This window comes from Syngnathus scovelli, chromosome 15 (assembly GCF_024217435.2).
Source record: "Syngnathus scovelli strain Florida chromosome 15, RoL_Ssco_1.2, whole genome shotgun sequence".
Classification (NCBI taxonomy): domain Eukaryota; kingdom Metazoa; phylum Chordata; class Actinopteri; order Syngnathiformes; family Syngnathidae; genus Syngnathus; species Syngnathus scovelli.
In genome coordinates, this window is record NC_090861.1 from 1,085,722 (window position 1) to 1,103,136 (window position 17,415).

General features: G+C 40.6%; 3 protein-coding genes and 1 long non-coding RNA gene across 6 annotated transcripts; 2 read left to right on the plus strand and 2 right to left on the minus strand.

Moving 5' to 3' along the window:
* Positions 1–1,255: 1,255 nt before the first annotated feature.
* Positions 1,256–7,153, minus strand: LOC125982173 (uncharacterized). Its single transcript, XR_011088252.1, has 4 exons — positions 6,992–7,153; positions 6,529–6,610; positions 1,839–1,992; positions 1,256–1,738 (listed from the first exon to the last, which is right to left on the minus strand). It is a non-coding gene; the product is annotated as an uncharacterized lncRNA (long non-coding RNA).
* samsn1b (SAM domain, SH3 domain and nuclear localisation signals 1b) lies at positions 2,252–6,743 on the plus strand. The gene is made up of 15 exons (XM_049742479.2): positions 2,252–2,420; positions 2,786–2,917; positions 3,092–3,135; positions 3,215–3,255; positions 3,368–3,436; positions 3,526–3,602; positions 4,147–4,285; positions 4,359–4,729; positions 4,972–5,046; positions 5,119–5,211; positions 5,299–5,422; positions 5,561–5,706; positions 5,777–5,965; positions 6,038–6,191; positions 6,455–6,743. Exons 1-15 carry the CDS (start codon positions 2,394–2,396, stop codon positions 6,631–6,633), a joined length of 1,860 nt encoding a protein of 619 aa, XP_049598436.1. The 5' UTR covers positions 2,252–2,393; the 3' UTR covers positions 6,634–6,743.
* A 144-nt stretch (positions 7,154–7,297) lies between the features above and the next one.
* Positions 7,298–13,200, minus strand: gdpd5a (glycerophosphodiester phosphodiesterase domain containing 5a). 3 transcript variants are annotated; one of them, XM_049742208.1, is made up of 17 exons: positions 12,931–13,200; positions 11,737–11,911; positions 11,265–11,368; positions 11,100–11,193; positions 10,966–11,025; positions 10,795–10,893; positions 10,595–10,688; positions 10,229–10,374; positions 10,064–10,146; positions 9,845–9,995; positions 9,563–9,784; positions 9,220–9,365; positions 8,918–9,065; positions 8,716–8,798; positions 8,366–8,380; positions 8,069–8,181; positions 7,298–8,008 (listed from the first exon to the last, which is right to left on the minus strand). In XM_049742208.1, exons 2-17 carry the CDS (start codon positions 11,851–11,853, stop codon positions 7,902–7,904), a joined length of 1,782 nt encoding a protein of 593 aa, XP_049598165.1. In that variant the 5' UTR covers positions 11,854–11,911; positions 12,931–13,200; the 3' UTR covers positions 7,298–7,901. The 3 variants fall into 3 exon arrangements, with proteins under 3 accessions (XP_049598165.1, XP_049598164.1, XP_049598166.1); XM_049742207.1 differs by having other exon boundaries at positions 9,554–9,784; XM_049742209.1 differs by lacking the exon at positions 8,366–8,380 and having other exon boundaries at positions 9,554–9,784.
* Positions 13,201–14,885: 1,685 nt separating this feature from the next.
* Positions 14,886–17,408, plus strand: LOC125981986 (serpin H1). Its single transcript, XM_049742107.2, has 5 exons — positions 14,886–15,066; positions 15,736–16,340; positions 16,529–16,627; positions 16,735–16,967; positions 17,050–17,408. The coding sequence occupies exons 2-5, from the start codon at positions 15,746–15,748 to the stop codon at positions 17,350–17,352; spliced, it is 1,230 nt and encodes a 409-aa protein (XP_049598064.1). The 5' UTR covers positions 14,886–15,066; positions 15,736–15,745; the 3' UTR covers positions 17,353–17,408.
* Positions 17,409–17,415: the final 7 nt, after the last annotated feature.

Consider the following 17,415-nt stretch of genomic DNA (forward strand, 5'->3'; position numbering starts at 1 on the left):
GTGGTTGTTTGTTTTGTCGTTGATACGGACCAACGTCAGCTATCTCTCGGGGGCCTTCTTCAGTTCCGTGCCCTAGGCAATTGACTGGGCCTGGTGTCATGTCCTCTTTGTGACATTACTCCAACCTGATGGTTGAAGGGTGAATATGGCCCCTGGGACACATGACTGGAGATGGCCAGCGAGATGGCTTTGTGAGAGTGACATTTAGGATAGAAGTGGCTTGAAGAATGACACTGCTGTGCCAACACACGGTGCCAATGTCAGCGTGACCTAACCTAGTCATGAAAATCCTGATGACTCCCCCCCAAGAATTTAACAAGACGTAAAAGTGGCTTGTTTGCTTCAGGGCAGATTTAGCTGTGTTGATTTTAATATAAAAGCCACAATGATGGTTGGTCTATTTTTAGGTATTTTGTGAGGGTTGGGGTTTTTTTTTACAAGCCATTCACAGTCTGCAATTGTTACCAGGATTAGGCACGCTTAACATTTGAGATCTACTTTGAACAATAACACGACTTTTTCCTTTCCATTTCCAGCCACAAGTGTGAATAACTTCAGGCTCATTTTAAAATGATTACTACAATCATTTTCCATGGTGAATTTTCAAGTATTTCAAAAGGGAGGAAAGGCATATGTATCATACGCAGGCTGAGAAGAGATATTCATGTGCGGAATGCTCTGGGAAATAGTATTTGTATGATATAGGTCATAGCAGCTCTCAATGTCAGCGCAGCACAAAATCCAATTATCTTAGTCATACGTGACACTCCGACCTTTGACTTAACATTCAAACGGTGGACCACTTCGGCGGCGCCCGTCGAGCCGTGGGAGGTATGAAAAATAGTATTTCTTTTTGACTATACGCTTATCTTGAACCGGAGCCCTATTTATATAAGCTCTGTGTTGTGTCCTTCATCACTCATGGCAACTTCAACTCCCAAGGAGAATGGAGATCAGATAGGGAGGTCCGGCATCAAGGAGAGGGAAGCCATTTAAAGGTGACATTTTAGTCAACACAGCAGATGCTGCCAATCTGTCTTTCCTTGGCTCCGTCTTCTGCACTCCTATCACTTTCTCTCTGCGCCTTGCCATCGCTCTTTCTCGTGCCTTTGCTTTGCTCCCTCTTTCTCATTCCCCTCCGTTCGTTCACCATCCCCCTCGTGCTGACGAGGCAAAGAGGAACCGGCGTAATAAAAGGAAGCACTAATGAAAGGTCAGAGGGGTCACCGTACATGCATACCTTTGGCGGACAAGAGGTCGTTTACTGTATTCCAAGGGGACGGACTGTTTCACTTTTTGACTGGGACGAGAGGTTGTCAAAAGTTCAAAAGGTTGCAAGAAAGGTCACCGGGTCACCACCTCCGGCTTGAGACTCTGTACATCACCGAGTCAGAGGTCAACACAGGAATGTCAGGATAAACTAGAGGTTGGACGCAGGGTCAAAGGTGTTGCCGCCAGCTCCTCTATGAAAAAAACATGGCGGAATTTGAACTCAAACTAGAGGTCAAACTGTAACCACAGCAGGTATAGGCAGAGATTTAATATTATAATTTTGTGCAGTGAAGGGCGTATTGCATGATGGAGCATATTTCATTCAGACTGTCAAAAAGGAATTAGAGTGTTTAATTAAGGTGCAAGAATGACTTTTGCTGCACTGAATAAAATTTATGCAAGTAATATACAGCAAGATCCCACGGCGGCCATTCTTACCAACACTCAGAGCAGTAAAAGGTGTTGGCTGCAAGAGGGGAAAAAAAATAAAGTGCAAATGTTTAAATAATGTAAATAAAGCCATTCAGAGCTTCGGGAGATTAAATTAACAGATTAAATTTTGTTACCTGCATTATCTCAACGGAGAGACGAAAGCAAGAATTGATCTCAATTGAATCCGAGGTAGTCAACAGTGATGGAGGGCAGTGGTGGAAATTCAAAGGGGAGGACACTGCCATCTCCTGGAGGATTCCGTTTAGATTTACAAATGCCAAAATCCACCTGAAAGTGGACATATTTGTATATTGTAATCTTAAAATCTTTAGACACAAAAAGCACAGTGGATTACATTTAACCTTATTGAAAAAAAGCCAAACAAACTTTGACCACTAGGAGGCCTTCATTGTAATCATTTCAGACAAAAGGCCGTCCGTCCGTCGGTAAGCTTGTTGATTGTTTTGTTGCAACGGGTTGCCCGGACTGTGTTGGACAGTGCGGGCCGGCTCACTGCATCTATTGGATTAGGGAGGGATTTTAAACTGGGATTAGGCTATTGGGCTGCAGGCAGCATGGGGTGAGCATGGGTGAGCCTTTACATCACTGGTGGGATGTGTGAAAGTAGTCAGACATCATTTTCTTTTTGCTCCACTCGGCTTGACTGTCTTGGGCACAACGATTGATGAATGATGAATCTGTTTTGCTTCACTCTGGTAAGAATCAATTTTTGCTTAACATATCTGGTAATACTCAAAAGATAATCCTTGCAGCCATATAGAGGAGCTGCAATGTTATTGTTGACACCAATCTCTCTTGTATGCTGTTTCGTAAAATTAATCCAAATACAAAGACTAGCTACAATATTATGACCACTTGCCTGTTTAAACTAGTGTATTTTTTGTCTTTACATTAAGTGCTATAATAATAATAATAATAATAATAATAATAATAATAATAATAATAATAATAATAATAATAATAATAATAATACCATTGACTCCTGTTTGATGAACCCTTTTTTTTTTTTTTTTTTTTATATTTTGAACTTTTTTTTTTGTCTTCCTGTGTTTGTCTTCAGGATGGCTCCTCAGAGAGCATCTATGAAGCACCCCACGATTCATCACTGAAGGACGTGTTACCAAAGTACCACTGCAGCCCTCTTCTAAGGCGTAGAGCTCAATGGACTGGCTCAGATCCAAATATTAGTTATGTAAGTTTATCAGACTACTCACAAGTCAGTCAAACACCGCTATTGCATAATAGGGGCAGATTTGAATCCAGTTCAAAATATGTACGCCATTATTTAAACAATTCATAATTTAATCATTTCGGGCTTTCTTTTCTTTTTATATTTCAAGTTCATTTGTTTTTTTTCCCCCCCAAGGTCCAAACATCAAATAATGTACGATTAAAAAGAAACAATAGAAGGTATGTGCATCATTTTATTCGGCCAAGCAAGTTGAGCTAAGTGAACTATTATCCGACTTTTTTCTTAATATTTTTGTAGGTCTTGTATCCCAACTTCAGCAATAGAAAACGAAACTTCAGGTTAGTGGAAAGTATTTACTTTGATATTTGACTCTCTTTAGTAATGTTTATCTTTTGAATCACGTTACATAAAGATGCTTTTGGTAAACGGTGTTTTCTCTTACACAAACAGATTATACTTGTTGGACAGCATCGGGTCTCGGAAATGATGTTCATGATCAAGAGACAGAACTAAGGACGGGTAGGTGAAGATTTATTGGAATGACATCAGCCAGCACACAAATGTTGTCTAACTGAGTTCCTTCCTGATCTTTACATGGACCTCAAAAGTCAGCTGTCAAAGCAGCACTGAAGATCCAACGAAGGAGCTCAAGTCTGGAAAGACGAAAGATGCTCTACCAGTTCAGGTAAAAAACAAAAGAGCTATATTACACTGAATTTTAATTTTGAGAGAGACGTTAAAAGTGAGATTTTCTAACGTCACTCAAAGACAACTCATTACAATGATTCGCCTGGCTGAGCAGAGTTTAGCTTTGCGTAATCCTTTGCTCACATGACTTTGTGCGCCAGGCATGCAGGTAGCGATGCACGTGTCATCGCACGTGAGCAGACGTGACACAAGCAAGCCGTTTGTCCTCTACGTGTCCGAGTAGTGAAAAGAAGCTCCCACAAATGTTATTTCTTTAATCTCCTGATGTTTGAAAACAACTGAAGGCAAGCATGCGAGTGATCGCTCGGGCTCGCTTGTACTGTCTGCCAAATTAGATTCACCGTTCTCTTTAATCTCTTTCATAACCTTTAATCTTCTTTAAAGGACCCTGCACCTAACTCTTTTCACATGGCCAATAGTCTTGAGGAAAACAGCTCAAGAAAAAAAAAAAAAAATGACAACACACGTCTTAATGTAAGCTACATTGTGCTCACTCAAGTATGAACGCTGTGATATTCCAGAGTGGTAAAAGTGCAGAAGAGAAAGATGGAGCGCTGACTTCCACAGCAAGAAGATTGAAGATGTTTCATGATTTGGTGCAAGCCAAAAAAAGAAATCAAGATGCTTCTGGAAAAGGAAAGAACCGGCCTAATAAGAGCAGTGAGTATTTGACCTTTGTATCCACATTGGGGCAGCATGATTGTTGTTATAATACAAATGGACTTGTTGCCAGATAATTCATCACACGTGTTAAGTAACAGCAACCCGATGTTGACCTGCATCGGCCTCGGCAAACGGACTGAGAAAAAATCTTCTGGAGATGCTCAGCAAGAAGAAGTCAAAACCCCAAATGAGAATTTAAGGACGAAATGTGTTTGGAACCCATCTGACTGTTCTCAGGCCTGTTCGCCTTTCTATTCTACGTGCCACCACCTCCCTGGACACGAGCCGCCATGGCTTTGCGGTAGCAACTTGTTGCTTTCTCAGGCAACGCAATGGGAACGCTTTGAGAGTCTGATTCGGGAACTGGACAGAAAAGAATTGGAATTTTCATCAGCCACAATTGCAGATTCAACCACAGATATTCAACCCACACAAGACAAAGTAAGATTTCATGCTATTAGATGATGTTCGACTCTCCCTTACAGGTATGGACAGGCTATAAATGGCTTTTATATAATTTGAAGTAAAGTAACCCTCAATCTAAACACTGTATGGCTTTTGGAGGTTGACCTAGATTCAGAACAGAAATGAAAAAAAAAAAACAAATGCCAAGGAATACATCATTTGGGCAGCTGTCGTCCGTCCATCTGTCATAGCATTTAATCTCCCACTTGCCCCGACAGATGATCAAATTTGGAGATTTTCACACCCGCACGGCGCTGTCGCCTTTGATGAAATTACATGATACACGCTCTTTGGTAAGCGTTTACCTACCCATCTTGAAAGTGTGCATTGTGACCATGAGCTCTCTTTTACCGTTTGTTTGAAAGCTGGAAAAGAACGGATCCAAACCAAGCCAGAACCAGACTGAGGACCCACCACGGGCTGACACCACAGCGGAGAAACAAGTTTCAGCTGTCATCGTACGTCCACAAATCCTCTATCTGGGATAGATCATTTTATCTGACTGAATCTTGACCATATCAAGCAAATGTTTCTTTTTATTGCAGCGTGTCGACACCCCAAAAGCAGATTCTAAGAAGAGAGAATCTGGTGTCGGAAGGATCTTTGCTGAAGGATGCAAGCTCTCCAGTAATTCAATGGAAAGCCTCTATAGTAGACAAAGTTCCTCAAGTAAGAATACAAGAAAAAGCATTCCAATTGGAATCACTGGCCAACTGAAATTTTTTTTTCTTAATCCAAATCCCACTTATTCTCCTTCAAACACTATTTGAGCAAGTAGGATCATTTGATTGTAATTTCCAACTTCAGGTGGAGTCACAAGTGATTGTTCCAGTAACAGAGACAGTCTCCGGCTGGAGGATGAGCTCGTTTGCGCAAGACACTTCTGTGGTCGAGCGAGAGTCCATACAGAGTTTATGCCGAGTCCATACGACACGGAATCCCTCAAACTCAAGGTGACGAAATATTCAAGTGGAAGATGTCAATATTCCCAAAAGTCCACATTATGACTAACGTCTTATTCAGGTTGGTGACGTGATTGACATCATCCACAAGCGCCCCAAGGGAATATGGACTGGGATGCTGAACAACAAAATAGGCACCTTTAAATTCATCTACGTGGAAGAGTTCACGGAGGAACTTCCTGAGACACACAAAGCAAGCCAAAAATGTCGATCCACTATCCATGAAGTGTTGAGGCGCCTCAGTTTGGAGGTTGTTTTTATTTTTAATGCCCAAAACATTTGAGTATTTTGCTGACTAGAACTTGTGCACTTGTATTGCCAGGAATATTCCAATTCTCTGCAGGAGAACGGCTATCAAACAGTAGATGACTTAATGAGGCTGAAGGAGCATCACCTGACAAAACTCAAAGTGACTGATCCAGAGCACAGGCATCGTCTGCTCGCTGCTGTCGAGTCCTTGCAACAACTGCGTTACAGTGAGTAGGGAGGAACTCACGTGGCATCATGCCAGACCTTTTATACATGTCATAACTACAGAAAGATGAGTCGGAATTTTAAAAAGATGAGCGGAAAAGCAAAAGTTCATTTGGCTTCATTATCATTCCGTTTGAATGAAATGTTTTTACCTCATTTTTGAATGTTGACACTATACAAATTCTTATATAACTTTTGTTTGTTTTAAAGATGAAGAGTCCTTAGTCCTATGCAACGCTGTGACAGTATGTTCTCTTCACCACAGCTAATTGTCACTTGGAGAAGGAGCCCAATCAAGAGGCCAAGACCGAGAACACCAAAGGAGACACAAATACCTGCCTGAGAGACTCTGGCTGCCACATGACCTCTGACAGCACCGACATCAGCCGAGAAGACACAGAGCTTCAATTTCCTTGTGAACCTGTTCAGATGACAGCTTCGTGAAATGATATCTAGTGGCCCGAACCAAAGTTTATATTTACTTGCATCAACATAATTATAAACATTGTACAGGAATTTACTCTTTGCAGAAATAAAATATTTTAAGTATTTTATGTGATGAACAATTACTGGAAAAAATATCATATAAAATGACTGAATAACATTAATTCAGAATGTAGTCAAAGGTCAATTCATCTGATACAACTCCTCAAAATACATCCACAAGAACTAAAACCACACGTTGCTAAAATCTGCAGAAAGACTGATGCTAAGCTAATGCTATGAAAACGAGGGCATCATAGACACACAGTAATATAAAAGTAAAATACAGTTTATAGTTTGTGTGTCATCTCAAACTTACCACTTTACTGTGTCCGACGTTTCTATAGATTGAAGGAAGTAAACCCTCAATGAAACCAAGTTTTTCGGCAAATCTCCACTTCGGCATCGTTGAGTCCTTCCGGGTAATAAAGATGGCGGATTGGAGAAACCGTTTGGCTGCACCCATTATTACCTTGTTTGGTAGAGACTGGGACATAAACGATAAAACTACATCATAGATCAAACTGAACGGAGTAAAAATATCCCCCAAACAGATTATAAAAGTATCTCCAAGTGCACAATCAAATGTATTTAAAAAGTAAAGAAAAGTCTGAACAATTTCCAGTCCATGTAATCACTTTTATTAACAACTCCTCAGCTGTTCAAAGTGGCAAAACTGGTGAAAATGCAAATCTTAATTATTATTATAATAATGACAAAAATCCTTCCTTAATATTGAACCCATATCGGTTTCAAGGCATCCACGTGAAAGATGTCACTATTCAATATTTTTAAAACATCGTGGTATGGCAGAAAAGAGGCAGTCATATCATCTGATACTGACAATTCAGAGACTTTCAAAGCCCTGCAATGCATACATACCCTCAATATTCTACATATGGAGTTCCTAAAAGCGCATTGGCCAAAAAAAGAACACTGAAAGTCTTTCATAATGGAAGAATATTTAAAATATGTTCTATTTACATCAATGTATCATACATACATAACAATACACAGTCCACTTTCTAAACACAGAATATAATGAAAAAGAAAATACATTCAACCTTAAAAATACTTTAAAAAAAAAAAACTATTTAAAAACAATAGCGTTGCTTGCTTGCATGTATGCATACTAACAATTTGGAAATGTGTATTCCAACAAGTGCAATATACCGAACGTGTATTATAGACATCTGTACTATAATAGAAAACACTACAATAATAATCTATCATCCCATTTGTTCCGTGTGAAATGAGTTTCCGTGAGAGTATCTGGCGTTGCCATTCTCGGGATACAACGACAGCTCCTCTGTACTTGTTAGCCCGTCGTTGAGTTCTGAAAGACATACATTATTTTTAATTTTAAAAAAAAAGATTCACTCTATAGCTGTACTACCTGAAACAATGAGCTTCTCCTTCATGATGTTGACGTCCCGATTAGATCGAAGCGGCACAGCGCTCAGCATGATCTGCTCGGGGTTACAGTTCTGCATCCCACTCATCTTCCACCTGTTCCATGTTTCAATCATATATTACAAACGTGTTGATGCACACAAAAGGGTTGTAAAGGTACAGTTTGTGCATAAGAGGTCAAACTGTTTGGTGAAAGGAATGGGTGCCAGGCAGAAAAAGCACAAGGAGGACAAACAAGGAGAAAGAAACAAAGGCAGGGCAAGGCAGCTGTAGCGGTTACCTGATCATATGATAGCTGACAGATGCCAGGGGGCAGCGGAGGAAGGTTGCATGCAGATCACACAAAATAAGGACATCAGAGGAGAAAGACAGACAGAAAGAAAGAAAGAAAGAGGACAGGGGGGGGGGGAAAGAGGTTAGAGCGTAGAGGTGAAACATGAAAACATTGACAAGATAAAAGGGGGATAGTGAAGAAAGACAAAAAACAGCAGAGTGAACGCATAGTCGCTTTTGAAGCAGTAAAGTGAAATGAGGTCGGTGGAGTCAGACACAAAATAGGAAGTTACAAATAATTTGAATTATTGCTAAAAGCAAAAACAGTATTAACGCCCCCGCACCATGTGTACTTACTTCTGAAAGCTGAAAATTATTATGACCACAGCAAGTGAGAGAAGATCTGAGGCGATCCAGATGAAGCGGTAAGCATTCTGACTCTGAAAGGGGCAGCAAAAAAATAAATCAAGTGCTTACCAGACAATACCACTAGAGAACGCTCTCAACAAATATGTCAGTGTGTGACCTTGCTGCAATGGCAGCCATGAGAGTTGTTTACCATGAGCCAGATGGGGTAAGGCACCTTTCGGAGGACTTGGGGGGCATCAGAGGAGACGGAAGGCACCCCGCTACACCACAGAAGCGAGTACAGCCACGGCTGGTTCACTGGGAAGACGGTCACGCTCACATTGTTGGCCAGATACTCCCTGCATGGAGGAAGGAAAGTACATGTCTGCAAAATACATGGGTCATTTTCGTACATCAATAACTGTAAAGAGATAACCCAAATTCAGTGATTTGATTATTTGGATGTTCTTCAAGATTCGGCCACTTTTCAAAATCAAAGCATCCATTCCTTACTGTATATCTTTGTGGCTGGCCTTGCTGTAGTGAAGCGTCAGGCTTGTAATGCCCCTTTGCCTTATCTCTGCCACTGACAGCTTCTCATTTGTGGTCTGCTGGAACCCCCGAAGCCTTCCCTTGTCCGTGTCAGGGGTCCATGTCACCTGGCACAAACACATGTGAAACTGAAAAAGCCTCATCAGATGGAATACATTGTTATTCACATTCAGAAAATGTCAAATGAAGTACAGTCATTTTGAATAAATAAAATATAAATAAATACGAAATTGATTGTGGTGGCCCCACACCAGCGATATGATATTAAAATAATTTAGATGTAAGAGGGACCTACAGTCCTCACCCTCTTGTGGGAAATGCCGGCTTTCTGCACAGCCCACATTGTGTCCGTGAACCAACTCCGAGAGCGAGGGTGACCTGCGGGGGGCCTTCGGACGTTGAGAAGCACCGAGCCGTTGGCCCTGACTGCCAGACGAAGCATTTCCAGCAAACTGCAAACCGTCTGGTTGACTATTCTGCTCCGATCCCTTCCGCTTAGCGTCTCTACTGTCCAGTAGGGATCCCTCTAAGAACACAGATATAAATGAGTTGCTTTTTATTAGAATGTATCAATGTGATCCTTTACCTCCAGAAACCAGCGACCTGCGTTAAGGGAACGTAACTCTGTCCAGTTGAAGAAAGCGGCATCATCATGCTGTCTGTCAGGAAAAACCGTGCTAACGTCCGTGGTTCGTCTCAAGGTGCGATCTCGCATGAGGAATGGAACGCCATCCACACTAGAGATAGAAAATTAACTCAAGACTTAAGACCAAGATGAAAATGTCCAAAATGGGAGTTTAATAACCTAAAAGTGACGTCAGCCTCCAGGGAGCTGGCTCCATGCTGTAGGGCTCGGTTGAAGGACACCATGGTGTTTTCCGGGGCCAGCTGTAGCACATAGCACAGCCAGAGTGAGATAAACATGATTATTAGCGACAACAGTAGCAAAATGAATAAATAAAAACCTCACCATAGGAGCTCCTCGTCGACCCATGACGTCTGGGCGAGGCCTGAGGTTGCGACTGTCCATTACGCAGGGGCAGGAGAATGTAAGTGGTGCCAAATAAAGGGCCATCACAATGATCATGTAGGTGATTAACACCATCATCTGGAAATCTAAGACAGAGGCGTGAGCTTTATGTATTATGCTTCATCAACGTAACAAACGGGAGAGGCTTAGCATGTGTTGGCTGGAGGAATTGTTAAGCCGTTTAAATCCGACTACATGAGTAGATATGAAAAACATATCCACACACAAAAAGGATCATTTTAATCACGTCACTGTTTGAGAAAAAAAATATTGCTCTTCTACTTTCTGGTCTGGGTGAAGACTTACTCGATCTTTCTCTGCGAACAACATAAGCGGCAACCAGCCAGCTTAGAGCTGTGATTGTTGTGAGAGCGCCAATGTGAAGGAATGGTGCTGTGAACTAAAAGAAGAACACAAGATAAGTGACAGTAAAATCTTTTTGTGACCATAATAAACAATTCAAATAAATTTCTTCCTATGTCATTTTGTTTGGAGTAGAAACAAACCTGCAGAGACACTAGTAGGACGTCCCACTCATCCGCCCATATGTCATCAACAGACACAACACCAGAGATAGTAGTGGCAAGTGTAGCCAGCACTCCAATCTGACAAACAATGATGAGCTCATTGAAAAATCTTCAAAATAAAGCAAAGCTATACTATATAACTCACTACACCTTGTGGAGCCAGTAGAGATTCAGCTGTTGTCCCAAGGATATGTGGAAAAATGCCAAGATCTAATGAAGAAAAATGTTGTTTTGTATGAATGTTCATTATTATTTATTTATGATTTTTATTCAGGCCCTCTCACCACCAAGACTGAAATGTAGCTGAATCCCACGGTGGTGCTTGCAAGGATGGGAATGGTCTCATCCCTCCATTCACCAGAGCGGTTATACACTGACCTGCAATTTCAACACGATCACAAAATCATTCCAAACAATTCGAAAATAACATTGTTAAAAAGTTGACTCACCAGTTGAACTCGTCAAAATCATTTTGAGCCGCCAACCAGAAGTAGGCCCAAATAAGAAGCAGGAGAAAGGAGCTGCACAAGATGATGAACCACAAACACTCCCACTGTAAAAAAAAAAAAAATAATAATAATAATCATCAATCATAATCATCTTTGTGCATCTGACAATTCCATTTGCAATCGTATGGCTTCTTCAAATGTGTTTGTTTTGAAACATATGATAAAGCCACATGTATGAAGGAGAGCTTGTCCAGCACTCAAGGACTCTCTCCCTCAATAGTTAACAGGATCAGGAGGTAATTCCATATGAGAGGAGAGCAAGGCAATGATAGGCCACTTAACATGTCCTGTTGACCAGTGATCAGCTTTGGTACCTCACCAGCTTATTTAAGACACTGGGAGGTGATTCAAAGAAAAATTTGTTCATCCAGATTGAGTGCAAAACAAAAATCTATGAAAAGTCCGGTCTTACCTTGGAGGTGTCGTCTTGCGAGCGCTGGTAGCGTTTCCAACGACAACCATAGATGCCAGTGACAAAGGACACAAGCACTTGCTTTTCATAGACCTGTAAGGGTTGGTGTTTCACCATGCTCCTTTAGCCACAATGCACCAGCAGTTTCTTAGCATCCCACACGGACCTGGGAACCCTGAAGAACACCAAAAAGGCGGTGCACCACCATCGTTTACAAAACACATTTTCTTTCTCAACACAAATGACTGAATGATTTTTTTTCACATATTTGTGCCTGTATTTATTTCTAGTCTAGATAGAGTCATACAAAACAAATGACCTTGTAACATCATGTGAGGAAAGGTTTGTTTAACACAAAACAAGATTGTGATGACAACAGTAGACTTTGTTTGGGGTAGAAACGAAATACACGTTGAAATTTAAAGGTGGGTGTGATAAAATTGCATGAAAAGCAAACAAAATGAGGGTGTAACAATAATAATAATAATAATAATAATAATAATAATAATAATAATAATAAATTATATTGCACTGTTTCCAAACTGTAAATAATGCCACCACCATTTGCAACCAAATGAGTAAGAATGGATGGAATAATGAAGAATATGAATCATTATTACAATCATTAACCAAGACACAAGAAGATCAATGGCAGAGAAAAAAAAAGACTATTATATCAGTCTGGTCATTTATTTCTGCCACTTTTTTTTAGTCTTTCATTATTCACTCCTTCATAAAAATTGTATAACCTACCCATTAGGGATGTTCAATAATAGCACTTTTTGTCTAGACTACTGCCAGTAGCTGACAAAATTTCACTCTGAGTACTCACTGATAGCAAGTATGAAATGAAAAGTGATCATTCTAAAAACAATGACGGATTTTTTATAGAATATTTTATACTTGGATTCAATTGCTGTGCATGTGTGATGATGTCATTAACTCAATATTTCTTTGAAAACATGTACATAGAACATCAGCCATTCATTTTCATAATGCATGCATTAAATCTCTTTTCACTCACTGCTATATTAAGTTCTTGCCATGAATCACCACATTGCATGTAATCAATCTAATGTTGAGGTCTGATACAGTACAACATCATGAAAAACAAATTGCAAGACTTAATTATACCAAGAAGCATAAATGAGAAGCTAAAAGAGAAAATTTAAAGTAGCAATAGAGTTTTCTTACCTGAAAACAGGACGACTTGAAGACGTCCAAATGTCTTGCAAGATTCAAGCCCTCGGGTGTTGTTGACATGACGTCGTTATTTCAAAGTACATTTGAACTTGCTCCAATCAGACGTGAGCCCAAAAACGCTCACACATCAATCTGAAATGGCCCCAAAATACAAAAGAGTTGAAAAGCTTGCATTCATGTGTTTTCTTCTAATCTTTTGTTAAATAGCTGTTGCTCTGGAGACAGACGCAAGTGCACCTCTCATTTGCGCGTAATCCGCTCCTCGGTGTGGGGGAGGAGCTATGGCGCACACCATTTACTCTCATTAGATAAGATTATATTGAAATTAAAAAAATTTACTTGAGTCAATGGTAAAGGATTTATTCCTTGTTATTTCTTTTTAAAGTCTCTTAACGCAGGAAAGTATATGATTATAATTAATATTTTCTATAATTATTGTGTTTTTTTCCTTCCATTTACTTTACCCCACAAAGTAAATGGACTGTTTTCAAAAATATTTCAACCTTAATTGTCCTTTGGTTCTGGAATGACCCATGTAGTAAAACAAAACAAATTGGCTGATCTGTTTCATGAATGATGTCCAACAGGTGGACGGACGCTGATAAGTGAGATTGTTCTTCCTGCCACTTTTGAATGTTGACATGCAGGATGGAGCTAATCATTAGTGTTAAGGGATTTCTTGTGTTGTGAGCCAAGTTAAAGCTGCAGAATGGAATGTTTCATAACAGAGAAATGATTTCATTAAACTTCACTCTAGGGGGGTTAGATGGCAAACAGGTAGAGTAGTTGAGTCAGCTAGTCTTGTAAGAGATCTATTCCGAGACGAACAGTCAGAGATTAACCCTTAGCTTTACGTCAGATCCTTCTAATCCCAAAATTTGTACATGCTCCAGTGAAGGCCACTTCACGGTCTGTGGGACTCAAGTCAGTAGTAGCAATATAATACCGCTTGTCCTCTTTTGGGTCAACTGCAGACTGTCCCAGCAGGCTTAGGGCGAGTTAAACCATAGATGAAAATTATGAGGCATTATAATCATTAACATTAGAGACAATTACCCAAACATGCATGATGATGATGATAATCATAATAATAATGATGTTGATGAATGATAATAATGTGGAACTGCATTATTAATACTGCAAACTTGACTCAATTTATTCATTGCTTTTTGTGGCCCTCTAGTGGTAATATTAATCGAGCCAGCAGAGGACGCTTGAAACTTTTCTACATTCCTGGAGAATTCAAACAAAGTAATTCATTCAAATCTGTTGTGTGCTTCCAGTTTAATTCAGTTGGAAATATAAAAGCAGAAATTAAAAATGCAAAGACTGCAGAGAATCGTCGTAAATTCTGCTCTGTCTCTTGACCTTTGCCCTTCACATCTGGGCTGAATAATGCAAGCTATAGCTGGGGGACACTCCTGACAAGGTGGCTGCAGTGAAGGCCTGGCAAATCATTTCCTGCTAGAAAAGCTGTGAGGACAATTCGTCAATGAAAATGATTTAAAAACACATTTAGTTGCAAGGCCTGATGTATACTTCAACACAAATAAATAAGATGCATGAGAACAGTAGCAGTCTAGCGGACACACATCCGCTTCTTCTGCAACTTCCTGCATGTCCTGCTTGAAAAATTTACAACAACTCCTGCAGTCGGGGGGATGGGCACAGTGGGAAATATGGAACGAGAATGTTCACTTCCCAAAGTTTGTATTCCCAGAAGAACCAGCTGGAAGAATAGTACATACTCAAGAGGCTTGTGTACTTTTCAGAGATGAATGAATACATTCCGTGAATAAAGTCAACTTCATGTTTTGCTTTAACATATATGGACCTACAAAAAATAATCCAGGGTGTCTGACTGCTCTTGTAGTCCAGCAATTTAGGGCTTTAGGACCTAGCAGGGGGGCGGGGAGGATTCTTCTCCTCCTGCCCTTGGATACATGGGCGGGACATCGTGGAAACAAGACTCCAGCGCAGGGATTTTTGTTCACTGAAAACTGAGTTGGAATCCTGCAAGTCTTTCACCAACATTTGACTTCAGAAAAGAAGCATTTGAAAGAGTCCGACTTGTGTTTGGAAAGAGATTTGGAGTGAGCATTGGAATTGCTGAAGAGGCCTAATAAGGTAAGATACAAGTATAAATAGAGGGAGGGGATCGAGTATTGTGAGGAGTGTTATTGCCCAGGCATGCATGTGGAAAGAGATCACAAGTTAAGATTGAAATATGCACTAGTGATGCCATTGTAGGCTACTGAATGTGGCATTTGTGAAATATTCGACATTGAAAATAGAGTTGAAGTACACAGCAGAGTCAGAGCTTTGGCACTTTGACTACATTTGAAACATATAGCACATAGTTTGTCTTTGTATGATATTCAAAATGGCTTTCCAGATGTGATTACTGATTATAATATTCACAGCTAATAAAAAAATTTAAAATAATAATAATAAAAGTTAACCCAAGGCTCTGAGACCTAAATTGACCTGGGTTTGGGTTAAGATACACCCAGCTGCTGTCTACGTGGCTGTTATGTAATACTTTTCTAGAGAGATCTTTGAATTGCATGTCTAACCCACTATCCCAGATATTATTTTCTAAATATATCTCCAAGGAAAAACTAGCATTTGCTGGAGTGCAGGCCATAATTGTGCTTTTTTCTTGTATATTCCTAAACATGAACACAATTTTGTGCATTCTGTGAAATTGGATTTTGCAGATATTATACAGTTAAAGCTATTTGGCCTTTTATCCTTTCATTTTCCCCTTTCTTCTTCATGTCTTCTCACTTCTAGACTTTTCACCATGTGGATACATTTGGTAGCGCTGGCCCTCCTGGCCACAGCAGCATCGGCCGCCACGGCTGAATCCGCCGACAAAGTCCTGAGTAAAGCCGCCACCACGTTGGCTGACAACAGCGCCAACTTAGCCTTCAGTCTTTACCAAGATATGGCAAAGGAGAAAAATGTGGAAAACATCCTCATTTCTCCTGTGGTGGTGGCCTCCTCGTTGGGTCTGGTGGCCCTTGGAGGAAAAGCCTCGACTGCTTCTCAGGCCAAAAGTGTTCTGAATGCAGCTAAAGTGACAGACGAGCAGCTGCATTCCGGCTTGGCCGAGCTCCTGACCGAGGTGAGCGACCCCGAGGCACGTAACGTCACCTGGAAGATGAGCAAGCGTGTGTATGGACCCAACACTGTTAAATTTGTGGATGCCTTTGTGAAAAGCAGCAAAAAACATTACAATTGTGACAACTCCAAAATAAACTTCAAAGATAAGAAAAGTGCTTTGAATGCCATCAATGAATGGGCTGCTAAGTCCACTGACGGCAAAGTGCCTGAAGTCACAAAGGTTGTAGAACAGACTGATGGTGCCATGATCATCGACGCTATGTTTTTCAAACGTAAGTAGAAATATTGATCATAGTATATAATCCATTTATCTTCTATGCAGCTTCTTCTCACTTGGGTCACGGGTGTGCTGGAACCAACCTAGGTGGCACTATGCCCCCGTGACCCAACGCCAGATAAGCGGAAGATGGATGGATGGTTTAACGGATATTAAAATTTACTTTTTTTTTTTTTTTTAAAGCTCACTGGGATGAGCAGTTCCATCCCCAGATGGTTGACAAGCGTGGATTCATGGCCTCCCATAGCCACACTGTTGCAATAGAGATGATGCACCGCACAGGTAGTTCGGCAGTGTAGAATTCAACAGCATCTTATGAAATGTCTGGATTTGAAATCAAAATATTGTTTTATTTGGAGTCACCGCAATTTTATCATTTGTTTTACCAGGCTTTTACGACTTCTACGACGACGCGACCAATAATGTGCGGATTCTGAACATGCCGCTGGCTCATAAGAAATCTAGTGTGGTGTTCATCATGCCACATCAAGTGGAAAGTCTGGAGAGAGTTGAGAAAATGTTGAACAAGAAGCAGCTGGATAGTTGGCTGAGTAAGCTGCAGCAGACACCAGTGGCTTTGTCAATGCCCAAAGTTAGCATGGAAGTCAGTCACAACTTGCAGGTACGTAATTATCATCAACGCAACAAATACATTTTAAATAGTTCATCCTGCATGAGCTATCTGTCTGTCTATTCATCTTTAGAAACATCTTGAGAAGTTGGGCCTGACAGAGGCAGTGAGCAAATCCAAAGCAGACTTGTCCAACATCTCTGGGAAAAAGGACCTCTACCTGTCCAGCGTCTTCCATGCAGCCACCATGGAACTGTCCACAGAAGGAAATGAGATGGACACGAGCATATTTAGCTCTGAAAAGCTGAAGTCCCCCAAACTTTTTTATGTAGACCATCCTTTCATCTTCTTGGTCAAGGACAAGAAGACCAACTCCATCCTGTTTATTGGCAGGATGGTCAGGCCAAAGGGAGAAAAGATGAGGGATGAATTATAACCACATGCCGACTTGTCTTTATTTACGTGTGTGAGTGTGAGTGTGCGTGTCTGCATGTGTGTG

Bases quoted from the DNA above. Each gene is read 5' to 3' on its own strand.
- samsn1b (XM_049742479.2), top strand. From the start codon at position 2,394: ATGATGAATCTGTTTTGCTTCACTCTG. The intron at 5,212-5,298 runs GTACGTCCACAA...TTTTTATTGCAG, and splicing joins AACAAGTTTCAGCTGTCATC to CGTGTCGACACCCCAAAAGC. The intron at 5,423-5,560 runs GTAAGAATACAA...TTCCAACTTCAG, and splicing joins TAGTAGACAAAGTTCCTCAA to GTGGAGTCACAAGTGATTGT.
- gdpd5a (XM_049742207.1), bottom strand. From the start codon at position 11,853: ATGGTGAAACACCAACCCTTACAGGTCTATGAAAAGCAAGTGCTTGTG. The intron at 9,996-10,063 runs GTTATTAAACTC...TTCTATCTCTAG, and splicing joins GAGGCTGACGTCACTTTTAG to TGTGGATGGCGTTCCATTCC. The intron at 9,785-9,844 runs GTAAAGGATCAC...CTGTGTTCTTAG, and splicing joins CAGGTCGCTGGTTTCTGGAG to AGGGATCCCTACTGGACAGT.
- LOC125981986 (XM_049742107.2), top strand. From the start codon at position 15,746: ATGTGGATACATTTGGTAGCGCTGGCCCTCCTGGCCACAGCAGCATCG. The intron at 16,341-16,528 runs GTAAGTAGAAAT...TTTTTTTTAAAG, and splicing joins CGACGCTATGTTTTTCAAAC to CTCACTGGGATGAGCAGTTC. The intron at 16,968-17,049 runs GTACGTAATTAT...ATTCATCTTTAG, and splicing joins AAGTCAGTCACAACTTGCAG to AAACATCTTGAGAAGTTGGG.